The 22,337-nt window shown below is 40.0% G+C and overlaps 1 protein-coding gene across 1 annotated transcript; it reads left to right on the plus strand.

The window, feature by feature from the left end:
* Positions 1-5,033: 5,033 nt before the first annotated feature.
* Positions 5,034-21,486, plus strand: CCDC174 (coiled-coil domain containing 174). The gene is made up of 11 exons (XM_052777962.1): positions 5,034-5,212; positions 6,664-6,768; positions 7,690-7,790; positions 8,707-8,765; positions 9,828-10,008; positions 11,973-12,068; positions 13,523-13,659; positions 14,671-14,765; positions 15,013-15,160; positions 16,220-16,354; positions 18,077-21,486. Exons 1-11 carry the CDS (start codon positions 5,171-5,173, stop codon positions 18,988-18,990), a joined length of 2,013 nt encoding a protein of 670 aa, XP_052633922.1. The 5' UTR covers positions 5,034-5,170; the 3' UTR covers positions 18,991-21,486.
* Positions 21,487-22,337: the final 851 nt, after the last annotated feature.

Here is a 22,337-nt window from a genome sequence, read left to right on the forward strand (position 1 = left end):
CTGACCCTCCCTTGTTTAGGCCAGTAACATGGTGGGATTCAGAGATTCCTGTCTCTAGTAATGACACAAAATGGATGGGAAGGGTATGGTTACCACCTCCTGGCCCACTAGAAGAAAAGAAAGAATGGATCGGTGTCAATGACACACATACTTATTACTCCCTGAAATGGTCCGAGGGAGGATTGTCTCAGCCAGTATTACAAGCTCAGTATAATAATAATAATAATGGACCTTTTTTCATGAAGTCATGCTGATAGGTATGCCATTTATAAAACAACAAATAGCTTGTGGTGATTATTGAAAGAACAATTCCTTGTGTAGTTTGAACCTGACACAGAATCACAAAGATTCGGTGATGATATGTACTTCACATCCTTACGTTTTTGTAGCAGCTCAATCTGTAGATATCGCTTTACGTAACGATGCTTTTGAAACTAATCTGAGTCAACCTTGGTATTTTAGCTGTTTTACTCATAAGAATATATCTAAACTAAATCTTACAGTAATCATGCCAATACAACGTCGTGCTGAATTGTGGATCCCTGTAAATACGACCAGATCGTGGGAAGGGGAATCAGGATTGAGTCAATTATCAAGGCTTTTAAAGCAGACAAATAGTCACCCAAAATGATTTATAGGATGGCTCATTGCCTTTATAATATCAGCTATCATTATTGCAGCTACTGCTGCCATTGCTACCATGGTGCTTGCAAAATCCGTTCAGACTGCTCACACAGTAGCTAATGTATTAGAAAATGTTACAGCTGAAATGAATACCCAGGTACAAATTGATCAACAAATACTAGCATGATTGGGTGCTTTAAAAGCAGTGGTAATTTGGCTTAGAGTCTATTGGGTTTGTGTGGCAAGGTTTTGGTAGCAGGGCGTTACAGGGGTGGCTTCTGTGGGGGCTGCTGGAGGCTTCCCCTGTGTCCAACGGAGCCAATGCCAGCCAGCTCTAAGATGGACTCGCCACCGGCCAAAGCCAAGCCGATCAGTGACAGTGGTAGCGCCTCTGTGATAACATTAAAAAAAAAAAAAAAAGAAAGAAAAAAGGGAGGGAGAAAGAGAGAGAAAGAAAAAAAAACAAGGCTGGAGGGGGAAGGGAAAAGGGGTTGCAGGACACACAGAAACAGCAGCCGGAGAGAGGAGTGAGAACATGTAAGAGAAACAACCCTGCAGACACCAAGGGCAGTGAAGAAGGAGGGGGAGGAGGTGCTCCAGGTGCTGGAGCAGAGATTCCCCTGCAGCCCGTGGTAAAGACCACGGTGAGGCAGGCTATCCCCCTGCAGCCGATGGGGGTCCACGGTAGAGCAGATATCCACCTGCAGCCCATGGAGGACCCCATGCCAGAGCAGGTGGGTGCCCAAAGGAGGCTGTGACCCCGTGGGAAGCCCACACTGGAATAGGCTCCTGGCAGGACCTGAGGATCTGTGGAGGGAGGAGCCCACGGAGCAGGTTTTCTGGCAGGACTTACGACCCCAAGGGGGACTCACGCTGGAGCACTGTGCTCCTGAAGGACTGCACACCGTGGAAGGGACCCATGCTGGAGCAGTTTGTGAAGGACTGCATGCTGTGGGAAGGACCCACGTTGGAGAAGTTCACAGAGGATTGTCTCCTGTGGGAGGGACCCCATGCTGGAGCAGTTCATGGAGGACTGTCTCCTGTGGGAGGGAGCCCATGCTGGAGCAGGGGAAGAGTGTGATGAGTGCTGCCCCTGAGGAGGATGAGGCGACAGAGATAACGTGTGATGAAGTGACCACAAACCCCATTTCCCGTCCCCCTGTCCAGCTGAGGAGGGGGGAGCGATAGAACGGCTTTGGTAGGTGCCTGGAGTCCAGCCAGGGTCAACCCATCACATGGAGATAGACAAAGTGCATTACAAAATAGAATGAAATTACATTGTGATTGGGAATTTTGGTATGACTCCTTTACAATGGAATGAAAGTGTATGTGATTGGAATCGGGTGAAGGCACATTTACAAGGTGCATTTGCTACTAATATTGCAGGAGAGATCTAAGATCTTGCACAGATATTACAAGATCAAATGGGAAATACACAAAATTAGCAGACAAGATGTTTTTGAAGAATTGTCTAATAGTGTTAAATGGTTAAATCCAAAAACATGGCTTGAAGGTTTAAATCTGTGTATCTGAATTTGTATTGCTGTTGGAGGGTTATTAATCATTTGTATGTTTGTAGCAATCAGAATCATCTGGGGAGCAGTACAAGGATTGCATCATTCCAAAGTTAGAGTCCTCGCTGCCTTCCTTGTGAATCTGATGTTCCTAAACAAAAAAGGGGGAGATGTGGGAGCAGCTCGGAACACCTGGCATTTGAATCAAGAGTGAACATTAGAATTTGTTGTGCTGCATGTTTGCCAAGCCTTTAAATAACTAGTTTTACAAGGTCAGGTCAGAGGATTGCCTGGTGTGTGCCTGGGAAGATGTGACTGAAGACAGTCACGAGTTGAACAAACAACTGATATTATATACATCCTGTTTGGCTGCATGCCCTTAGTTGTTTCCAGATCCTTGTGGAAACATATATAAGTCTGATCCTTGTGTGAAATAAATGGTATCTTGTACAGATATCTTGAGTGGTTAATCCAGTCTCCGCACTCCAGCATGGTTTGGATAGGTAAATACAAAACCAGAGAGTGCAGGAAGGAGAGAGCAAATCAAAGAAATGGGTTTGTAGATGTGGAAAAGGAGAACACGCTTCTATCATTACAAGGGAGGGTCAGTTCGCTTGTAAAGAAGAAAACTGCTGCTAGGAATTGAAATCAGAATGGTGTGACAAGCAGTTTGCTAAGAGATATGGGCAGGTATTAGGGGGAAAATGCAGCAAGGACAGAATGCAGTAAGAAGCTGCAAACAGCCTTACAGGGGCTTACGCAGTGCCAAGGAATAAGGAATCCTGCAAGCAAAGGTCTGGTTTCAGGGAACTGAAGGGGGGATGATAGACAGGTAAAAAAAGTGGCTTCCAAAGTAGTAGCCTGAATAGACTCAGCATTTGTAGCATCTTACATTTCAGTCAGAAAACTATAAAGAAACATTGAAGTACTTATACAGCTATCTAGTGTTATATTTCTAAAACTAGTCATGTAGGGTTTTTATCCTAGAGCCTCAGACATTAAGCTTAGCCAGTGGCCATTATATTTTACAGGCCAAGTTTTCAAGAGTTCAAGATTTCTTGACATGTTTTTGCACCTGCAGTTACAAAGAGGTATACAGGACCAAGTCTGACTATCAGCTCTTCAGGAACACTTCATGTTATGAGAATCTCAAGATAAAAATACTCCTGAGCTCCTGAAAGCGCTCAACACCTACAGCACTGGAAACCCTGATGGGTAAGCAAGTCCTATCGCTGTGATGTGAAATGTGAGCAATGTGGAAAAGAATTAATGCACTTCAGGGGGGAAATGTGCCCTCACACAGATACTGTCTCCAAATAAAAGCTGGGAATTAGTCAGAACCAACCCTGGGCTGTGTTTGGGCTGTTTTTTCTTCTCAGTCTTGTCAGGCAACAATGCATGATTTGTTGAAGTGAGATTTAATTAGAACAGCACAGATGTTTTCATTCCTTTGTCCTATTTTTCAGTAATGCTCATTTCTCTTCTTCCATTGCAGATTAAAATAGTAAACCTTATGGCTCTAATATGACCTGCAGTTTTCTGTATCTGTTGTCTCCCCCCATTTTCCCTTGTCCTTTCAAAAAGCCAAACGCAAGACAGCTTCGCTAGGGCCACAAATTGCTCTGAATTGCACACTTCACACTCCCTTGAATACAGGTGTAGCTTACTTAGCAACTGAGTATCTCTGTCAGCTTTGCAATTTTGTGTCCATAAACTATTTAAATATGGGCCTGATCCAGCTTCCCCAATGCAAAAGCAATACATTTCAAAAAACAGAAGAACTGTATCTGATGCTTCTATCAGCTATCACATTGCCAAGCAACAACATCAGAGGACCTTATATTTTTCCACTTTAATAAAGACAAGTGAAAGGAAGCTTCTCCTTGTAACTCCAGACAATTATGATCTTCAGAATCACTCTGAATTAAAACCTATCAGACAGTCCTTTTCCTTCAGGAGGATGATAAAGGATGCAGTGAGCTACCCAGTATAAGTAAAACACTGAACCTTGCCCCCCGGGAGACACCTGTGCTCATCTCTGAGGTTACAGACCTGGCTCCAGCACATATAGGTGGGTTTGTATTTGGGTATTATGGACCATGCTCATCAGTCCTGCAAAGCTGCGGCTCATTAACTCCCACCTCCCTCAGCACAGATCCGTGCAGGCAGAGGGCCAAGGACAGCAGGACTGCCACAGCACTTCATCCCAAGCACACAGCTTAAACAAGGCAGCCCAGAAAGCAACGGTCACAGGGCTAAACCCAGCCTGGTGTTGAAGGACATAGCTGTCTCCAGCTCCAGGCAGCATTTCAGGTCTCTTCTCCCTACCACTCATATCAACAAAGCCAGGACAGATTTTTTTTTTTTTAATCCTGTTGATACCAAATTTCAACCACACACTTCTTCATTTAGCTCCAAACCCAGGTCCAGGCTGGCGTGCATTCCTGCCAAGCCCCATTTCATTTCTGGCCACAACAGCCATTTCCCAGCACAGCAGCCCTAGAGCACCCCACGCCACTCTCACTGGCAGCTCCAGCCCCCAGGTCACACGTGGCCATTTCCAATAGGGGACCTGAAGAATTTGGCCTCTACCTGCCAGGAACCCTTATTTTCACACACAGCTGGGGCACAGCCAGCGAAGCCGCAGGCTGGGAGATCTTCCCCACCACCCAGCCACACCAGGCCGAGCAAGGCTTGCTCGCAGGCTACCCTGCGGTCACAGCGAGGGGGTCTGAGGCAGCAAGGGTCTACCATTACAGCACGCAGCCGGCTCCAGGCTCACCGAGGCCGGGACAACGGGGGCGATGGTACCGCCGGGGCCGTACACCTCCGCGGTGCTGTGGAGCTCAGCGCTCCGCAATTTATCCGTCTACCCTCCCCTGACCTCCCCAACATGGCGGCGGGGAAGGGCCTGCCAGTCCTCACTAGCGCTGTCGCAATAGCGCCTCGCTTTCGCTGCGCTTTACGGTAAGGCCGCAAAGCGGGAAAGAAGGCGGCCGGCTGAGGCAGTTACCGGAGGAGCAGAGGCCGCCATGGACCGGAGGAAGAAGCCGCTGGACGTAGCAGCCTCCTCGGTGAGTGAGCGAACCTGGTCGAGGCCTAGAAGAAGCAAACGGCTTATATGGGTGTGAGGGCGGCCAGATGTGCCCCGTTACCCGCAGCTGCGGGCTCCCGCGGGCGGGCCCGGCCGGCGCAGGCCGTGCGGCTCGGGCCGGGGCCGCGCTGGTGCGAGCCGCTTCCAGGGAAAGCAGGACACCGGGGGGTGTTTGCTGCCTCCTCTCCTTAACCCCGGCCCACTGAAGTGCACACTCATTAAAGCAAATGCTGATTTACAGGGCCATGTTGTAACGCCGTGCGTCACGCCTTCTGAAGTCACGTCTTGGTTTGGGGGGAGGAGGGCTAGCCCCTTCGCCTTCCTGGCCACTTAATCGGAGTGTGCCAGGGCTGAATTTGCCCCCATTCGTGATGTAATGATAAAATTGAAATGTGAGTATATTTCCTGGTTTCTTCTAAGCGACGGGAGGTCCCTGTCTTGGCAAATCGCACTCCAGCCCTTAGGGGTGGCGAGGTGCTGCTCCTCCCTGCTCTCCAGCAGCCTGTTAACAAGGGACCGCTGCCAAACACGTCATCTTTCCAAATAAACAGTTAATGCAAACTGTGGGTTGCTGCATATGAAATATTTAACATTGAATGTTTGGATGATCGCTTCTAAGCAGTGGGCTGGAGGAAGGGTTAATTTACCACACTGCCTCATTGTTACAGGGACCTGAAAAGCAAATGCGTTGGTGTTTGGGACAAATATTAATACCAAAGCCTTCCACTTTCCTGATTTAATGTACATCTGTGAAATCTGTCTTCTGTAGGACTTGCAGGGAAAGTGGCACAATATCCTCTTCCAGACTAGGTTTTTTAATGTAATTTCAAGACAATACCCCTGCTGGTGATGTTTCCTAATAAAAGACAAGATAGGCATTGGTCATAGATGGCAATGCTACTTACGTATTTATTAAAAAAAAAAAAGAAAGAAAATCTAAAACTATATAAACAGTATATAAAGCAGTGGGAAAGTACATATACGTTATGAAAGCAAACTTTTATCACTTCTTTTCTGAGACAGGATTTTATTCATTATGTAGTGGTTAGAAGTTTCCTTTTCAAATTCAGTAGTGTTATTAGTCCTCTATTTGTTTGCCATCAGGAGGCTGGTAGAATCTATATAGAATTATGTCTGTCTTTTTCCAATTATATATCAAAGGATCAAGGATATCTTTGGGGGTTTTTTAAATCCCTAATCATAATTTGCATTCTGTGGTTTTTGTATATTGTTTGCTGTAAACTTAAGAGTAATCTTTGTGATTGGATCAGCACTTCAAAGTTCCACACAAAAAATGCAATCAAATGCTTATATAACTGTAAATGCCAGATTGTTTTACTGGAAATACAGTTATTACTTTATTACAGTAACTGATGTATATGCATGTGATATGTCTTGGTTATGTATTTGTTTATTTTGCTGTTGATGTAGTTGGTAGATCTCAAAGCAGAACTCTTCCGAAAGCAAGAAGAATTCAAGAAGGAAAAGCTATTGAAAGATGCTGGCATCTTTGCAAAGCCCAAAACTTCTAATAAGGTAGAAATATCTTTCCGTTGGTGTTTTTGTCATTCTTTCTCCTTAAAGTAAGGAAGTTCATATTCAAATCTAAACAAATAAATAGTTAGAGCTATGTTACTATTCACATGTAAAACCTACGTGATGAGGATGTTCTTCAAATTTCATTTCCAGGTGAGATTCTTGTGCACAACAGAAAACTTATCTCATGCTTATGCCTATCTAAATCACCACTTAATCTTTGTTCTCCAGGGAGCCACAGCTTTTGTAACTGTAGGAAAAGATGTTTCCTTTTTTCTCCACAATTTTGTATGCTTCTCTGAAGAATGGAGGATGAGACACTCTTGATAAATGCTCTGCTGTCTCTTCCTCTGTATCACAGCATATAATAATGAATACACAATTATCTCTCACATTTTACTCTTTACTGCACATGGGTTTTTATTCATTCTGTAGCTTTCTAGTAGCAGAATATAGTAATTGCTGCCACATTTGAAGAACATGCAGCATTTACAGTGTTACGCTGTACACAGGCAAAGTGATTGTATTTTATATCTAAAATGAAGGTAACAGAAACAATTCATGGCTTTCTTATTACTTTAGTAATCAGCAAGATTGTTCTTAGTAATTTTTTTTAACCTTAATATCTTTGCCAGAATAGATTTTGTCTGATTTCTGAGTGCTTTTTTTTTCCCCCACTTCTCAGCCTGTCCTTAACTATTATATCATACTGCAGTCTGTAATTTTAGGACATACCTGCTGCATCTTACAGCAGAGTAGGTATAGTCTCAACTCAAACATGTTTAAGATGTATTTACAAAGTCTTTCATGATTGATTTGCAAAGTCAGCATTATGGAGTTGAAATATTTTTTAATCATTACCATTTCAGTATTTTTCTTTCTTTCTTTCTTTCTTTGTTGTTATAAAATTGTACTCCACAGAAACCAAGCATCTGGAACAAACAAAACACAGGAGTTGCAAATCGAGCCGAGAAAGATGTTGAGCAGAAGACAGAAGAGGAGCATATATTAGATAAATCAAGGTAACTCTTGGGCTCTGTAAGAAAGGAATGTTTTGTAGAACTTGTTTTTCAGTGTTTAGAAAAGCACATAAAGCAAGTTATGCATGTTTTGGACCAGCAGTTCTCATTAGACCAACCAGTAACACCAGCATCAATTCCATGCTCTTTACCAGTAATGTACAAACTGCATCCCAGCAGTCTCATGCTCTAGGGATACCTGTCCTCACATTATCATCGCTGTCTAAGTATGTCAGGTTACTGATTTTTGAAAGTCATCTTTAGAATTAGAAGCCAGGGCAGCAATATATCAGAATCCTATAGTAAAGTGTTTCTTGGACTTGACAGAAAATGCCTCACTTTTTTGCAAGATTTACCTCATCTTCTAAATGAGTTAGTTGTGCAATAAGATATGTGTTGAAAATGCAGTTTATAAGGCATTTGCTGTTTTTCTGTAAGCAGTTCCTTGTTCTTCAAAATTGTCTTCTACCATTCCAGAAATTAGCTAAGGTCTTATCTTCAGTTTCTAAGATTAAGTGTAACTCCATGTTTTCTTTCTTTTTTCTTTTTTTTTTCCCCTATAAAACAGTATTTCAGTAGCTTATACCTGCAAATAGTGGTCTAGCTTCCAGTATTTATCTGACAGACTGTAGTAGTTAGATAAAGGTGGAATACTTGTTACATCCTGTTCCTGCCTACTTGACAATACACTTAAGATTAATTCTGTAACTTCACTAAAATTATTTTCAGTACTCTGGAACTGGATATCTATGTGTCAGTTAAGGTTCAAAACAAAAACCAGGCATAAGTCAGCTTCTAGTAAGCATTTCAAGCACTCCTGGTACTTTCCCGTTCCATTTATCTAAGGCTAAATTGGTCATTTTGAACTTTGTTTGGAATTGGTGGGATTGCAATGTTAATTTTTTTTTTTCTTTTTCAGGAAGAAACTAGAAGAGAAAGCAAAGCTGTATGAGAAAATGACAAAAGGCGACTTTCCAGGTGAACAAAACTAGTCTAAATGAGTATTTTATGTATATATATATATAAAATTTGTTTGTAAAGTTCACCCTAAAAGTTGGTATTTCTGAATGTCTGGTGATTTACAGCAGCTATGCTATGAATTCACTGCTTGTCTTCTAATGTGGGAAATTTTTTTTTGGAGTAGTTACACAAAGTGATTGACATGGGTTATTCTGCTTTGAATGGGAGAAAAATGTAGGTACTAGAGAAAATAAAACTACTTTTTGAAGGACAGCCTGTCCTAGTAAAGTACTGTTGGCTTGTTTCACTCATTCATTAAGTGGGTAGAATATATTCTGGTTTTTCAATACAGAATCTTAGAAAAACAAAATTAATTAATTTATTCTCCATTATGCAGTCTTTGGATTGCATTGCTGATGTTCTGTCCTGCATTCTGATTCTTGGACCTTTATGAAGAGAACAGGACCAGGAGGGGAGTCTGGCTGGTCCATATGGGAATGCCAGTCATGCAGCTAATAGGGTTAGAGAATTCTAATCTGTCCCTTTCTTCTCTCATTCAGTCCCCTGCAAGAAGTAATTATTAAAATAGAATCCAAATCTCCTTGCGATTAATCTCCAATGTTTTCTTTACTAGTGTCCATCTTTGTCCATATGACCCCACTACTTTTCTCCACTTTTCTAAAAAGTACTCCAGTGACTGCTTAACTACTGCCAACACACCAAATGTTAAGCATGAAAAAAGTATTTGAACTGTTACATAACAAACCCTATACTTCTGAGGTAGTTAATGACCAGAGAATATTTTAGTGCAAAGACTGCAACCTTTTCTGTATTGTACACAAACAATTAATTGCTTTAAAATACCCTAAAACTTCTATTCAGAAATAGTGGTTATCACTGTGGAGCCTATTTATAGCTCCAAGTTTGTTTGGCACTGAATGAGATTTAAGTATTCCCCAATAGTGTGGTCAAGGGCTTTGCTGGCAGCTGAAAAAGCTGATTGTGGCTATTTTGTATTGATTTTGTGCTCAGATCTGTTCTTTTCATGGCTTTTCTCTAAGAATCGATTTTCTGCCTTAGATGAAGAAACTGAGGATTTGTACCTAGTGGATTTTACTCAGAAGATCATAGACAAACAGCACGAAGTACAGGAACTGTATCAGAGTGAAGCTGCTAGAAAGACTTTAGAAAAAGAGACAGATGATGAGGAAACTCAACCTGAAATGGAAATACCACCACCTGAGGACCCAGACGAAGAATGGTTGGTACTACTGATTGGGCTAAGCTGTCCTGACTAGTCTGTTTATCGACAATTGCATGAGAAAGTAATTTTACCCTCCAAAGTAGGTGGAGCGGCACCTTTTTTTTTCAGTTAATACTACCTATTGAGAAGAAGTGGTAACATTCTTTCATTTCACATCTTGTTAAAAGGCAGTCCTTCATGTTACTTTCCTTTCCATGTAGGTAGCACTGCAATAGAATCTACGTCTAGGATTTTGAGATATCAATCAGGGAAATGTACTATGAGACTTTGTAATATCCACTTTTATTTTCTTGCATAGTTTATGGGAGTTCTGATCGCAGTATTGATACAATTTTATGCTTTGATGTTTTGAATTGAAATGTACTTTAGCAAAACTTGGGGTTTTTATTGTATCCACCTTCCCTTCTCTAACTGTGCGTGACTTACAAAATGAGCAGTTGTTTTTTGTTGTGTGACCTCCTCGTAAAGGAGAGAAACTCTGATGGAAAAAGAACACTATTTTCCAGCATTTCTTCCACTGTTTAACTGCAGCACAGCAAACAGTCTGTGACAATTTTCTGTGACATTCCAAGTAACCACTAGTTTTTCATCCAAGACGTTAGGAATAGTTATGAAACCAGTCTGACTGAACATTTTCCTTGACCATTTGTTTAAAAGGCTTGTGGAACAGAGATTTTACTTCTGGTAATCAGTTTAAAACAGCAGTAACCCATACGAAACAGAGCACCCCCGTTCTCCAGTTTATTAGGCCAGGATAAGATTTGCAATGGAATGTTTCAGAATAAATTCGGAGAATGAATCCAGCAGAGTACCAGAAGACTGCTAGGTTGGAAAGGCAGGTATACCCATTACCAGCATCTTACTGAAATTCAAGATGAAACTATCAATGAGTGATGGGCTCAAACTGCTTTGTGCTGTCATCACCGTAAAGTATCAGAAATTTAAACTGATATGCTTTGCCATTCACATGGTGCTTTTCTATCATTGCCTACATCTCACTTCAGTGACATGTATTATTATTAATATATTGTCCATCTCAGTGAGGCCATATCCTAATGAGGATATTTGGTTGCTAGCATAATTAATGCTCATTATTCTGCAGCCATAGTTACATCTTTATTATAGAGAATGCAGACTTTTTTTTCTACTGATGTTATGCTATAATAAAAACCAAAGGGCACTGAGTATATACTAAGCTGTAGATATCCTTAGAAATTATGTAAAAGTCTTAACTTACCAAAAGCACAGATCTTTAAAAGTTTGGTTTTTGGGAACTAGATTGCCAGTCATACTTTTTCAGATGTACTAGTAATTCTTTAGAATGGGATAATTGAGGCAGCTTGATGCTAAAGAACTTTCTAGCATTACGGGACAATAAGTATAGCTCTTAACAGCTTTTTCGACAACTGTAAATTAAGTGTTCAGTACTATAAAGAGTTGAATAAGAAGCACAATATGTGCTTCAAGGGAACATTTTGCTTGCATTTTTAGTCAGCCTTTGTTATGCCAGTTGAATGAATGCTATCAGCCTGTTCTAAATGAGCTTTATACTGATAATTGAAATACATTGTAGCAATTTCATATCCGCAAGAAGTCAATGCCACATCATTATTTTCACCATGGGAAGCAAGTACTAGGCTCAGTTTTATTTTGGTGTGAAAACTACATGACATTGTAACTTTTGAACATTTTTTTACACCATCTTATTGCCAAGGCAAACAGCCATCTCAAAGGGAGACTGAGTAAATGTCTGTGATAAAACTGTCATATGCCCTGTTCAGAATGTATCCACTTAACCTGTGAGTCTGTTAATTGAAAGGTAGAAGAAACTGTCACACGTGGACAGACTGAGAGGTGACAGATACTCTTTGGAAAGTGTTACTGCTTGTGTCTTCTGGTTCTGAGTTCTGTAAATCTGCAAATAGAAGTTCTGCATCAAATTTCCTTTGCTTTCATTATAGGGTTGATTATGTTGATTTCTTGGGCCGATCTAGACGCTGTATGAAGAAGGATTTGCCAAGTCTACTTAAAATGGATCAGGAGCTTCAAGGGAAAAGGTGTGGTTTCTCTAATAGAAGTGCATGTTCCTTGCAGTATTTAACATACATATTTTTAATGAAAAGGAAGAGAGGCTGTGCTTTGTTACCCCATTCTCAATCCAGAATTGTTGATGCTACTGCTTTCTCTAGATTTCTCTAGATTAGACGAACTTCTGATGGTTACATTGTGCCTTAAAAAGTAGACAGACTAGCTACAGAACAATTGTGCATGACTGTGATTTTATCAAAACTTTCTATTATAAAGTCAGATAGTATTCCAAGGCTTCTATTTTACTTCACCTTGGCAGCTGACCATTTGAAATACATGGCTGGTGTGTTGGTTTTAAATTGCCACAGAATGGAGACCATGTAGATCAAATAAAAGCCCAAATGAAATTTTTAATAAACTACTAAGGGACACATTTTGATGTAAACATTGACTAGATCTATAACATCACTTACGGAGCATAGTTTGCAGAGAAAAGTTCTCATAAATTGACTTAGCAATCTCTCAGATATTTGATGCATCTTTTAAAACTGTGGTCATTGTATGGAAATTGTATTTTATTATACCTTCCAGAAAATGCCAGAGAAGTGATTTCTGGTTCTTTTTAACCTGGAAACTGATGATGGTCTTTTACCAATTCCAAATTCATAATGACATTCAAAGTGAATTTGGTAGATCTCCATTTGTTTGGTTTTGCTCTTCTGTTAAGCAGCTGTTTAACAGCTCTAATGTTAAAATTATTATGGCAGCACTGAGAATAGCTTTCAGAAAATAATCTAAAGTCACCTCAACTGTGCCCTTACTGTTGCTGAAGTGAAAATTCTTCCATGCTACGAACTCAGTAGTGTGTTCTCTATATTTTAAACATAAGATGGCAACCATGAGTGCTTTGAAATTGCAGTCTCTGCATTGATATGGATGACAATTGATTGGCAAAAAAAGCTTTAGCCAGACAATAAAAGAAAAAGATCCTGCTGCTTCTCTTGGGGCAAACAAAAATATTTCCCATATTGGGTATTAATATTTGGCACGGACTTCTAGGTTAAACTAATGGCTAGCTTTTTGTTATTTCAGATACCCTTCATTTTCTTATGTTAAATCTGAAATGTTTCTGTATGTGATTGCTAGAATCCCAACAAATGCCAATAAAAGTGATTATTTCATCTCCCATTCTGTGATTTGATGATTCAATAAAGCTTCTGAGAAAGGACATAATTTTGTTTAAGTCTTTTAATAACATGTCTACTAGTACCTTGTTTCAGAGGTAGTTTTGTATTTCTGTCTTCACAATCTACCATAGTCATCAATGTTGCATCATTAAATGGTGCCTACAATGACCTATGTTTTGTAAAAACTGCAATAGTGGATCAGACCCAATCATACTTTCACTGTTTGATACCGTAAAACTGGTAAGTTCTGCTCTGTAATCCCTAACTTTGTTGTTGTTGTTGTTGTTGTTAATTAGTCAAGGTCCTGACGGGAATACTCTGTTATCTGAAGACATGAGAAGAGAACTTCAGAGGCAGCAGTGGGAAAAAGAAGAAGAAGCAGCCCTCAGAAAACCCATGGGACCCATACATTATGAGGACATTCGAGAAAATGGTATACTTCCATACTTTATATCACTTATCTTTATATCACCAAAGAGATTAGTTTTAGAGGAAGCAAGGGAAAGTTACTTCTGGTGCCTGTATGGCAAAGTCTAGGTATGTGTTAAGCCACGTGTGTAATAACCATTTGTCCTGGTTTCAGCTGGGATAGAGTTAATCGTCTTCCTAGTAGCTGGTACAGTGCTATGTTTTTGAGTTTGGTATGAGAAGAATGTTGATAACACTGACATTTTCAGTTGTTGCTAAGTAATGTTTAGTCTAAAGTCAAGGATTTTTCAGCTTCTCGTGCCCAGCCAACAAGAAGGCTGGAGGGGCACAAGAAGTTGGGAGGGGACACAGCCAGGACAGCTGACCCAAACTGGCCAATGGTGTATTCCATACCATGTGACATCACATCTAGTGTATAAACTGGGGGGAGTGGGGCTGGGGGGATCGCTGCTCGGGGACTAACTGGGCATCGATTGGCAGGTGGTGAGCAATTGCATTGTGCATCACTTGTATATTCCAGTCCTTTTATTATTACTATTGTAATTTTATTAGTGTTGTTATTATCATTATTAGTTTCTTCTTTTCTGTTCTATTAAACTGTTCTTATCTCAACCCATGAGTTTTACTTTTTTCCCCGATTCTCTCCCCCATCCCACTGGGTGGCAGGGGGGGAAGTCAGTGAGCAGCTGCATGCTGCTTAGTTGCTGGCTGGGGTTAAACCACAACACCATTCAAATTACCAGTACATAAGTCTACATAAGTCTAGATTTATTTTTCCTCAAATTGTATTTTTCTCAAATGCATTTTTCAAATTTTATTACCTCCTCCTGTGTTCTCCTTCAGGAAGCTTCACTTCATGCATCATCTAAAACAAGCCCTTTTTAGCCATCTAAAACTAATGCGATGTATATTGTTGGGATTAATTCCGTGCCTGAAATCAGGGTGCATGGTGCTTGTAGTTACTGTCAATTATAAACTGAATGTAACTTAAATGTATTGATTTTCTTCTTTTCAGAGGCCAGACAGCTTGGTGTTGGTTACTTTGCCTTTTCTCGTGACAAAGAACTTAGGAATAAACAACGGGCAACGCTGGATATGCTACGAGAGCAGGTACAAGTTTAAAGAGCAAATTGGGGTATGATGGCATCCTACTTTCAGTGGTCACTGTCTTTGATTTGTTGTATAAGTCTTATACCAAGTGATGCCCATAGCTGATTCCAAAAAAAAATTGGGCCTCTTTTTCCCTGTTGAAACATGGTACTTGGTAAGGATTGCTTTTAGTTGTTTAGTAAAGGAAGATATGTAGTTGATTATAATAACAAAGGAAGATTAATTCATGTTTTTCTTTGCTGTTAAGACACTCGATCAGAGAACTAAACGTGAACAGTTAAAAGAAAAAAGGAAGGCAGCTTTAGATGCAAGGCTGTCTAAACTTCGAGCACGGAAGATTAAGAAATTAAGGGAAGCTGGATTAGAGGAAGAGGCAGAAAAATTGGAGAATGGAGGTATGATCTGCCTTTTTTAAGTTAAATACTTGCTATTTCATCTTGTACTTGATTCATGGACGGCATACTCTAATTGATTTAGGTTTGGACATTCAATATATTGGTATTACATATTCTGTATATACAATTAGTATAACTGTTACAATGGTGAGTGTTCATATAACTGTGTGTAGATAAGAAATCATGCCAGAAATAGCTTAATAATGCAAGTAGAAATGTGATATGTAGATTGTAGGCTTTTTTTGATTCACACCTGACAGCAGGAATTATGTGGGTTAATTATGCCTGTTGAGGTTAGAGCTGCTGAAATTTTACTGGCTTTTTTTTTAAAGATGAAGTAGAGTAAAAAGTAGTAACAAGTTAATTTTGATATCATATAATATACAATCCTACAGTTTCAGTGCAGTCTGTAAATTGGACATACAGCTGATTTTAGGATTTAGGATGATGAATTTGAGTTCTAATCCCATCTCTGTGCCATCTCCCTTATGACACTACTAGTCACTTGTACTGTCTGTCTCCTACTGTAAAATGTAGCTAATATTTCACTATGTCAGAATTCTATGCAAGGGATTAACTGTGAAGTGTTCTGGAAATGAACACTAATCTGCCACTGCTAACTGATACTGTTGTTCAGAAGAATAAGAATGCAAACTGTTTTCTCCAGTAAATGAAATGGAGATAACATGCTAATGTTCTTATTTTTACCTCATTTTCTAGCTTCAGTATAATAGTCAGCACATGCCTTTGTGGGTTATTAGGCAATAGATTTTCAGCAGTCTTTTTGATACAACTAGAAAGCTAATGAAGTGTCTCTTGGTAGATATGCTTCCTGATTATCTGGCTTACCTATTATCTTTTCTGAACTAATATGCAGTAATTAAAAAAAAAAAAAAAAATCACCTCCCCGCTCAGATGCATTTCATTATTAGAATGAAATTAGATCACTAGTATGAGCTCTATAAATGCAAATAACTCTTGCTTCCTATTCCTCCTATAAAATTCATATAGATTTTATCCCATTACTAATAAAAACTACTATCTCTTTCCATAACATAGAGTTGAAAGGTGCTACTGATGAACCGGAAGCTCCGAGAGTTACTGCAGCAAGTAGAAAGGTAGAGGTTGTCATCCAGGAGAGAAGAGATACAAAGCCTGGCGTGCCTTATGTCCGAGAGTGGGATAAAGGCAAAGGTAAGGAAATGTAGATTCAGAAACATTGTTTGGAAGCAGTGTGCACAGTGCTACTTTCATTTCTATTTTGTGACAAAGTATGGTAAGACTGAGAAGCAATGAAATACTTTCTCCCGATGACTATCTAGTGTCCAGTGCAGTAATTGACAAGGCATGCATTAGTGCCAGTATCTGCTATAATATCCCCGTAATTTTTTCTTCTGTATGAATTACTCTATTTCTGGATGATCCAGAGAGGTTGGCAGAATGACAAATTTCATAGTTCATAAGATTTACCGTCTTTCAGTGTGATCTTGATGTATTTCTGTAGTTTGTGCTACGTGACGGCAGGATGTATTACACTGAAACAGATACAGGACAATACTAAAAAGTGATGCAAGCAGAGACCACTTCAGTAACAACATCCCACCTTGAAGCATCTTCCTTGTCACAACACCAGCTGATGGCTGTCTTCTAGATCCTTCTCAAACCCATTAACTCATTTTGCACCGTTAATCTAACCTCATGCACATCCGTGTAGTCTGATGCACGACTTCTAAGTAAAAGCAAACAAGGAATAGGCAATGCACATAAATGTCCACCTTCTTTAGTACTTGTGTAAGAGCAGCATTCCTATTCTGTGCAATACTGATACTTCCAGCTTTTTACTTTTCACAGTCTCTTTGTGTTCAATTAATGAACATTGTTGTGAGGGGAAATTTTGTGGTGCCATTAAAAACCAAAACTTTCGGGTCCTATCTGTTAAATCTTTATCCTGCCTGACACTGGTTTTCTCCTACCTCTGAGGAATCCTAGTATCTGACTGACACCCAAGCAGCACTGTACTACACAACAGGTATTAAACTCAGAAAGCAGAGGACAGCTTACTCTAAAATGTGAAGTAAAATAACTGTAGTTCACTGAACATAAATTTAACACAAGCATCTAAATTAGTATAAGAAGAGATACACAAAACAACTCACTCTCTTAGATGCTTTCCTCCCTACTATTTCATTTTTTTTAATATATTTTTACCAAAGCAAAGGAGGAAGTCCTGCTCTGATTGGGGCTCCATTTTGCTACATCAGACAAATGTGTAGCCCTTCTGTATCAAAATTTTCTACTTCATTTCTTACAGAAGTCTTGATAGACATGAATACTGAAAAGAATTTTACTGGTTTTAGAGAGTAGTTTTGGGAGACACCTTCGGAGTAGGTTTTGGGGATATCTTTTTTAAGTGTGGTGATCTTGAGCTGTCATTCCATTGCAGTACTTCAGAACTATTTTTAATCAGAAATCAGCAGCTGTCATAGTAACTAGAATATCTACTTCTGTTGAAATAAAGAAGTTACTGGTTTTCACCTGTGCCCACTAGAGATAATCTCATCATCTCCATCTTCTAATAACTAAGCTCTTAATGCTTTGATTGGTTAGTATTTTGATTCACACCTAACTAGTCATTTTTCATAACCAATGACCACATTGTAAAATGATCTTAAAGTGAGTAGGATGAGTTATATAGCAGATGGTGGTTATCTTTAATGCTGAATGCTTTTGTTCCTGCTCTGTAAAGAAAGTGGACTGCCAGCTTAGCCAGCAATCTAATACTAGAGGGAAAAGTAATTGTAAATGGCTTTTCACAGCTGCATCTTCTCTGTTTGCTAATTTGTTTTCCCTCCTTTCTGACTGATCTTCAGACCCTGAAATCTATATTCAATCTACCATTTTCCCTGTTTCTAACAGAACTGATGTTTGGACAATGGTCAAAGAAACAGGAAGAACTCAGAGATGAGCGAGATCCAGAATTTGCACCACCTTCTGATTACTTTATGGGACAAAAGAAAGATGATAATTACAGAGGTCAGAATTTGAACAGTCCTGAAACCTCCTCTGAAAAACTGGAAACGGAGACAGCACAAAACCAACAGATGCCATCAGTGCAGGCCAATGGCAGCAGCACTGAAGGCGTGCCACCGTCAGTGCAGTCTTACAACAGTAATGTTCAAGATCAGTCAGCATCAACAGAGGCCTGTGGCAGTGACACTCAAGATGCACCATCATCAGCGGAGGATGACAGTAGTGATGATGAGGATATGCTGCCATCAGCACAGGCGTACGGCTATGGTCCTCAAGGTGTGCCGCCGTCGATGCAGGCTTATGGCTACGGCACTCAAGATGTGCTGTCATCAATGCAGGCTTACGGCTATTGCACTCATGATATGCCATTTCCAATGCAGGCTTATGGCTACGGCACTCAAAGTATGCTGCCACCAATGCACGCTTACGGCTACAGCACTCATGATATGCCATTTTCAATGCAGGCTTACGGCTATGGCGCACAAGATGTGCCGCCACCAATGCAGGCCTATGGCTGCAGCGCTCAAGATGTGCCGCCACCAATGCAGGCCTGCGGCTGCAGTGCCCAAGATGTGCCGCCACCAATGCAGGCCTGTGGCTGCAGTGCTCAAGATGTGCCATCATCAGTGCAGGCCTGTGGCTGCAGCGCCCAAGATGTGCCATCATCAGTGCAGGCCTGTGGCTGCAGCGCCCAAGATGTGGCACCTTCAGCGCAGGCCAACAGCAGTGACACTCAAAATCAGGAACCACTTTACCAAAGTTTAGATGATATGCTGTCTTATTACAGACAAGTGACTTGAACTGAGCGAAAAGATAAGCATGAATCGTGATTTAAAGAACTGAAATAGAATTATCTTCTCAGCAAGAATATTATTTTCCCACATCTGGGAAAAATAAGTTTCTGTAAGTAGATCAAAATAAATCCTGGAGACCTAAGTTGTTTTACATCACAGCTGTACTTTTGCCCTGTTGGTTCTTTATTTTTTTTTCCCTCTTTATTAAAATTATGTGATTTTTTTTTTTTGGCAGTACTTAATTTAGTTTAGTACATGTTTCATTTCAATTCTTTGTCACTTATACCTGAACTTTGGGGTATATTCATGGCTTTCTTTCAAAAGATGAACTCTTCCTTTACTCTGTTGCTCCCCAGCTAGCTTCTGGTTTGGAGGTACTACAAGTTCAGTGATATCTGTAGAAACAGTATTGAAATGGCAGGCCCTCTGCTGCTAAATACAGAATGGTTTTAGGAATTTTGTTACCTACTTAATCTCCTGCCTTTACAAAGTGCAGAATATTATCTAGTGAACAGTGGTGGAGAGTAGTTCACATGGTTGTAATGGCTTCTGCATTCCTGAGGTCTGTATATAACTTATAATTCTGTGAACCAAATTAGAGTGGAGAGAGGCATTGCAGAAATCAGTAAATAATGATGGTTAGACTAAGAGTAAACACTTCACTAAAGTAGAAGTCTTGACACCTGAAATTACTGTCTTACTGGTTTAGAAAATGCTCTCATAATTCTCCAAGTGCATTTTTCTTGCATCATCTGTTGTACTTACGGCTTTATTTTATTTAAAACTTTTTCCCAAAAACTGTGATATAGCAGTCATTATATATAAAAGAAGACCAACCTCTACCAAACAAGCTTTTATTTCAGAATCTTAGTAAATGAGAATAATTCTTGTTTACCATGTAGAACATTTTTATTTCTGAAGGTAATTTAGATGCCCCATTTGTATTTTAAAAGCTCACACAATGGTAAGACCTAGAAAAGCAGGTTAGAATGGGCAATTTCATAGATTGTCTAAAGTTAAATGACGATACTGTCAAAATAGTGAACATTTGAACAAAATAGTGAACTAGCCAAAGAGACAGAGATAATGTGCTACTCTTGTGTGCTTCATTCAGATCTCAGGCTGCTTTGCAAAGCCTGTTGAACAGCAATGTGTTCAAGGTGACTGGGCAAACTTAGCAGCATGCAGAACACATTCACTGTCCCCAAACTCTGTTTTAACCTCAGCTAGTAAACACACTGTATCGCTGGCTTTTGCACAGGAATTTGCAGAGCAGGAATAACACCTCACAGGAGGAATAACACTCCACAAGAGCACTGGCGGTACCATTTTAAAGCCACAAAATACCCCAGTCTTATACTTACCAAATGTTGAAGAGACTGGAGCTTTATGATAACTTTGGGTTTCTGTTTCTCTGAACAGACCTAGAACTTGAGGATAGTATGGCACTATTAATGGCCACATCCACCTGAAATGCACTGAAGGCTTAGCAGCAGCTCATTGTTTCTGCTGCTGCTGACACTGACCTAAACTCAGCTGTTGCGTGTGGTGTTAGGGCATATATTTCTTCCTTTCCTTGAATCTCTTCAGTATGAATAAAGAACCTGAAAATAATAATGATCATATACTAATGACTGAAAGGAAGAGGAAGATGTTACAAACCCATCTGGTTTTACCAAATGTGAATGCAGGCTTTTTTTCTCATAAATTTGGTACAATCTCAGGTTAGTCAATATCCATGAGATGGCAGTCTAGTCTTACTGATTTGCTATAAGAAATTCTGCCAGTATATACCTATTTTCTGCTATTTATTTCATAATAACATTGAAGTAGTCTCTGATGAGCCTGATCTGAGAAGAATTTTTCAAATGCTGTGTCACCTCACATTTAATTTTGAGTTTAAAACAGTTGCATTGTGTTTTAGCAGCTTTCTACCACAAAGGTAAGAAGTGGTCAAAACACAAATTTCAAATTTGACTAGTTAGGAAAACAGTCTCCTTTCAGTGCCACCAGTTGTTGAACTTGTACATAGAAACAGATGTTAAATGTTGTAATGTTCTGTAAAGAAGTGTTTGGTTGCCCACAGAGTAAGCAAGGCAAAAGCTAATTGCTGAGCTAGAGTTACTTGCAAAGACCCTACTACTTCTTAAGGGTACCAGACTACTCTGATTAAATTTCCAAGGTATCCACTACCAGATTTCACTGCTGTGCCTCACCATACCTTTGTCCTCATGCTTAAGTGGCACGGGAACATGTCTGACATCATCTTGATAAAAGTGACTTAATAGTGACTGTCATGTTTAAACTAACTAATTAGGGCAGACTGGTTGTTACAGCACTAGCACAGGAAATGAAGGACCTCATTCAGATTCCTACCGTCTGTCTGGGAAAGCTTTGTTCAAATGATGTAACTTTTATGTACATGAGTGAATGGTAAGTTTGGACTCAAAACAGCTTAGCTGTATGTTGGAATAAATGCTGGAATAAACATCTAAGATTTCACTTGTAATGGGCAATTTCAATGTGTGAGGCAGGGTAGAATTGGTTTCCAGCTTAGAAACGCTGCTTTTTAAAACAGGTAATGCATTTAGAAGGATTTTATGAAATCTATTGGAAGAACAATCCCTTTTGACCAGAGATGCTTTAACTAATCCATATTTAAATTTCATAGCAAGAAAGAATTTAGTACTATAGTTTCTTGGTTCCTACAAATAAGACCAGACTGAATGAGCAATTCTGTTTGAAAGAAATTGAAAAAAAGATTTAAAAAACTGACGTGTTTTATATTTTTGAAAGGTCATAACTTAGAAACCACTATAATGCCCTTGGGAGATGGGGGTTCAAATGATACCATTACAGTCTGGAGAAGAGAGAAATGGAAGATGGAGATTGGCAGGCCTGCTAAAGGCTGCAAAGTAATCACTAGTCCATGCGAGTTAGACCCTGGAGCTCTGTGCTTGAACTGCCATTGTATCTCTGTGTTACATTGTGTCCTTCTTTCTTTTTGTTTCTTTAAGGCAGCTGTGGGAGGGAGGATCACCTAGAACGTCAAAGCATGACAAACTCCCCAGTGTTTTGAAGCTCACTGGGCAGTGCAGTGAAGCAATTTAGGATGTTTTAGGTTGTGTACTTCATGCTTTTTTAGCCACTCTCAGTCTAGAATCACAGTACAGTACAATTATTTATTAATTAAGCTTCAGAATATTATTCTGAAGTAAGATAATACCACTGTCCCCATTTTGCGGAAAGAAGAAAACTGAAATGCAAAATGTCTCATGCAAGGTCACAGAGCAAGTCCGTGGTAGAGCAGAAGTTCAAACTCCGTTCTCCAGGCTGGCTGACTTATGCTAGAG

Source organism: Harpia harpyja, chromosome Z, assembly GCF_026419915.1.
Source record: "Harpia harpyja isolate bHarHar1 chromosome Z, bHarHar1 primary haplotype, whole genome shotgun sequence".
Taxonomy (NCBI): domain Eukaryota; kingdom Metazoa; phylum Chordata; class Aves; order Accipitriformes; family Accipitridae; genus Harpia; species Harpia harpyja.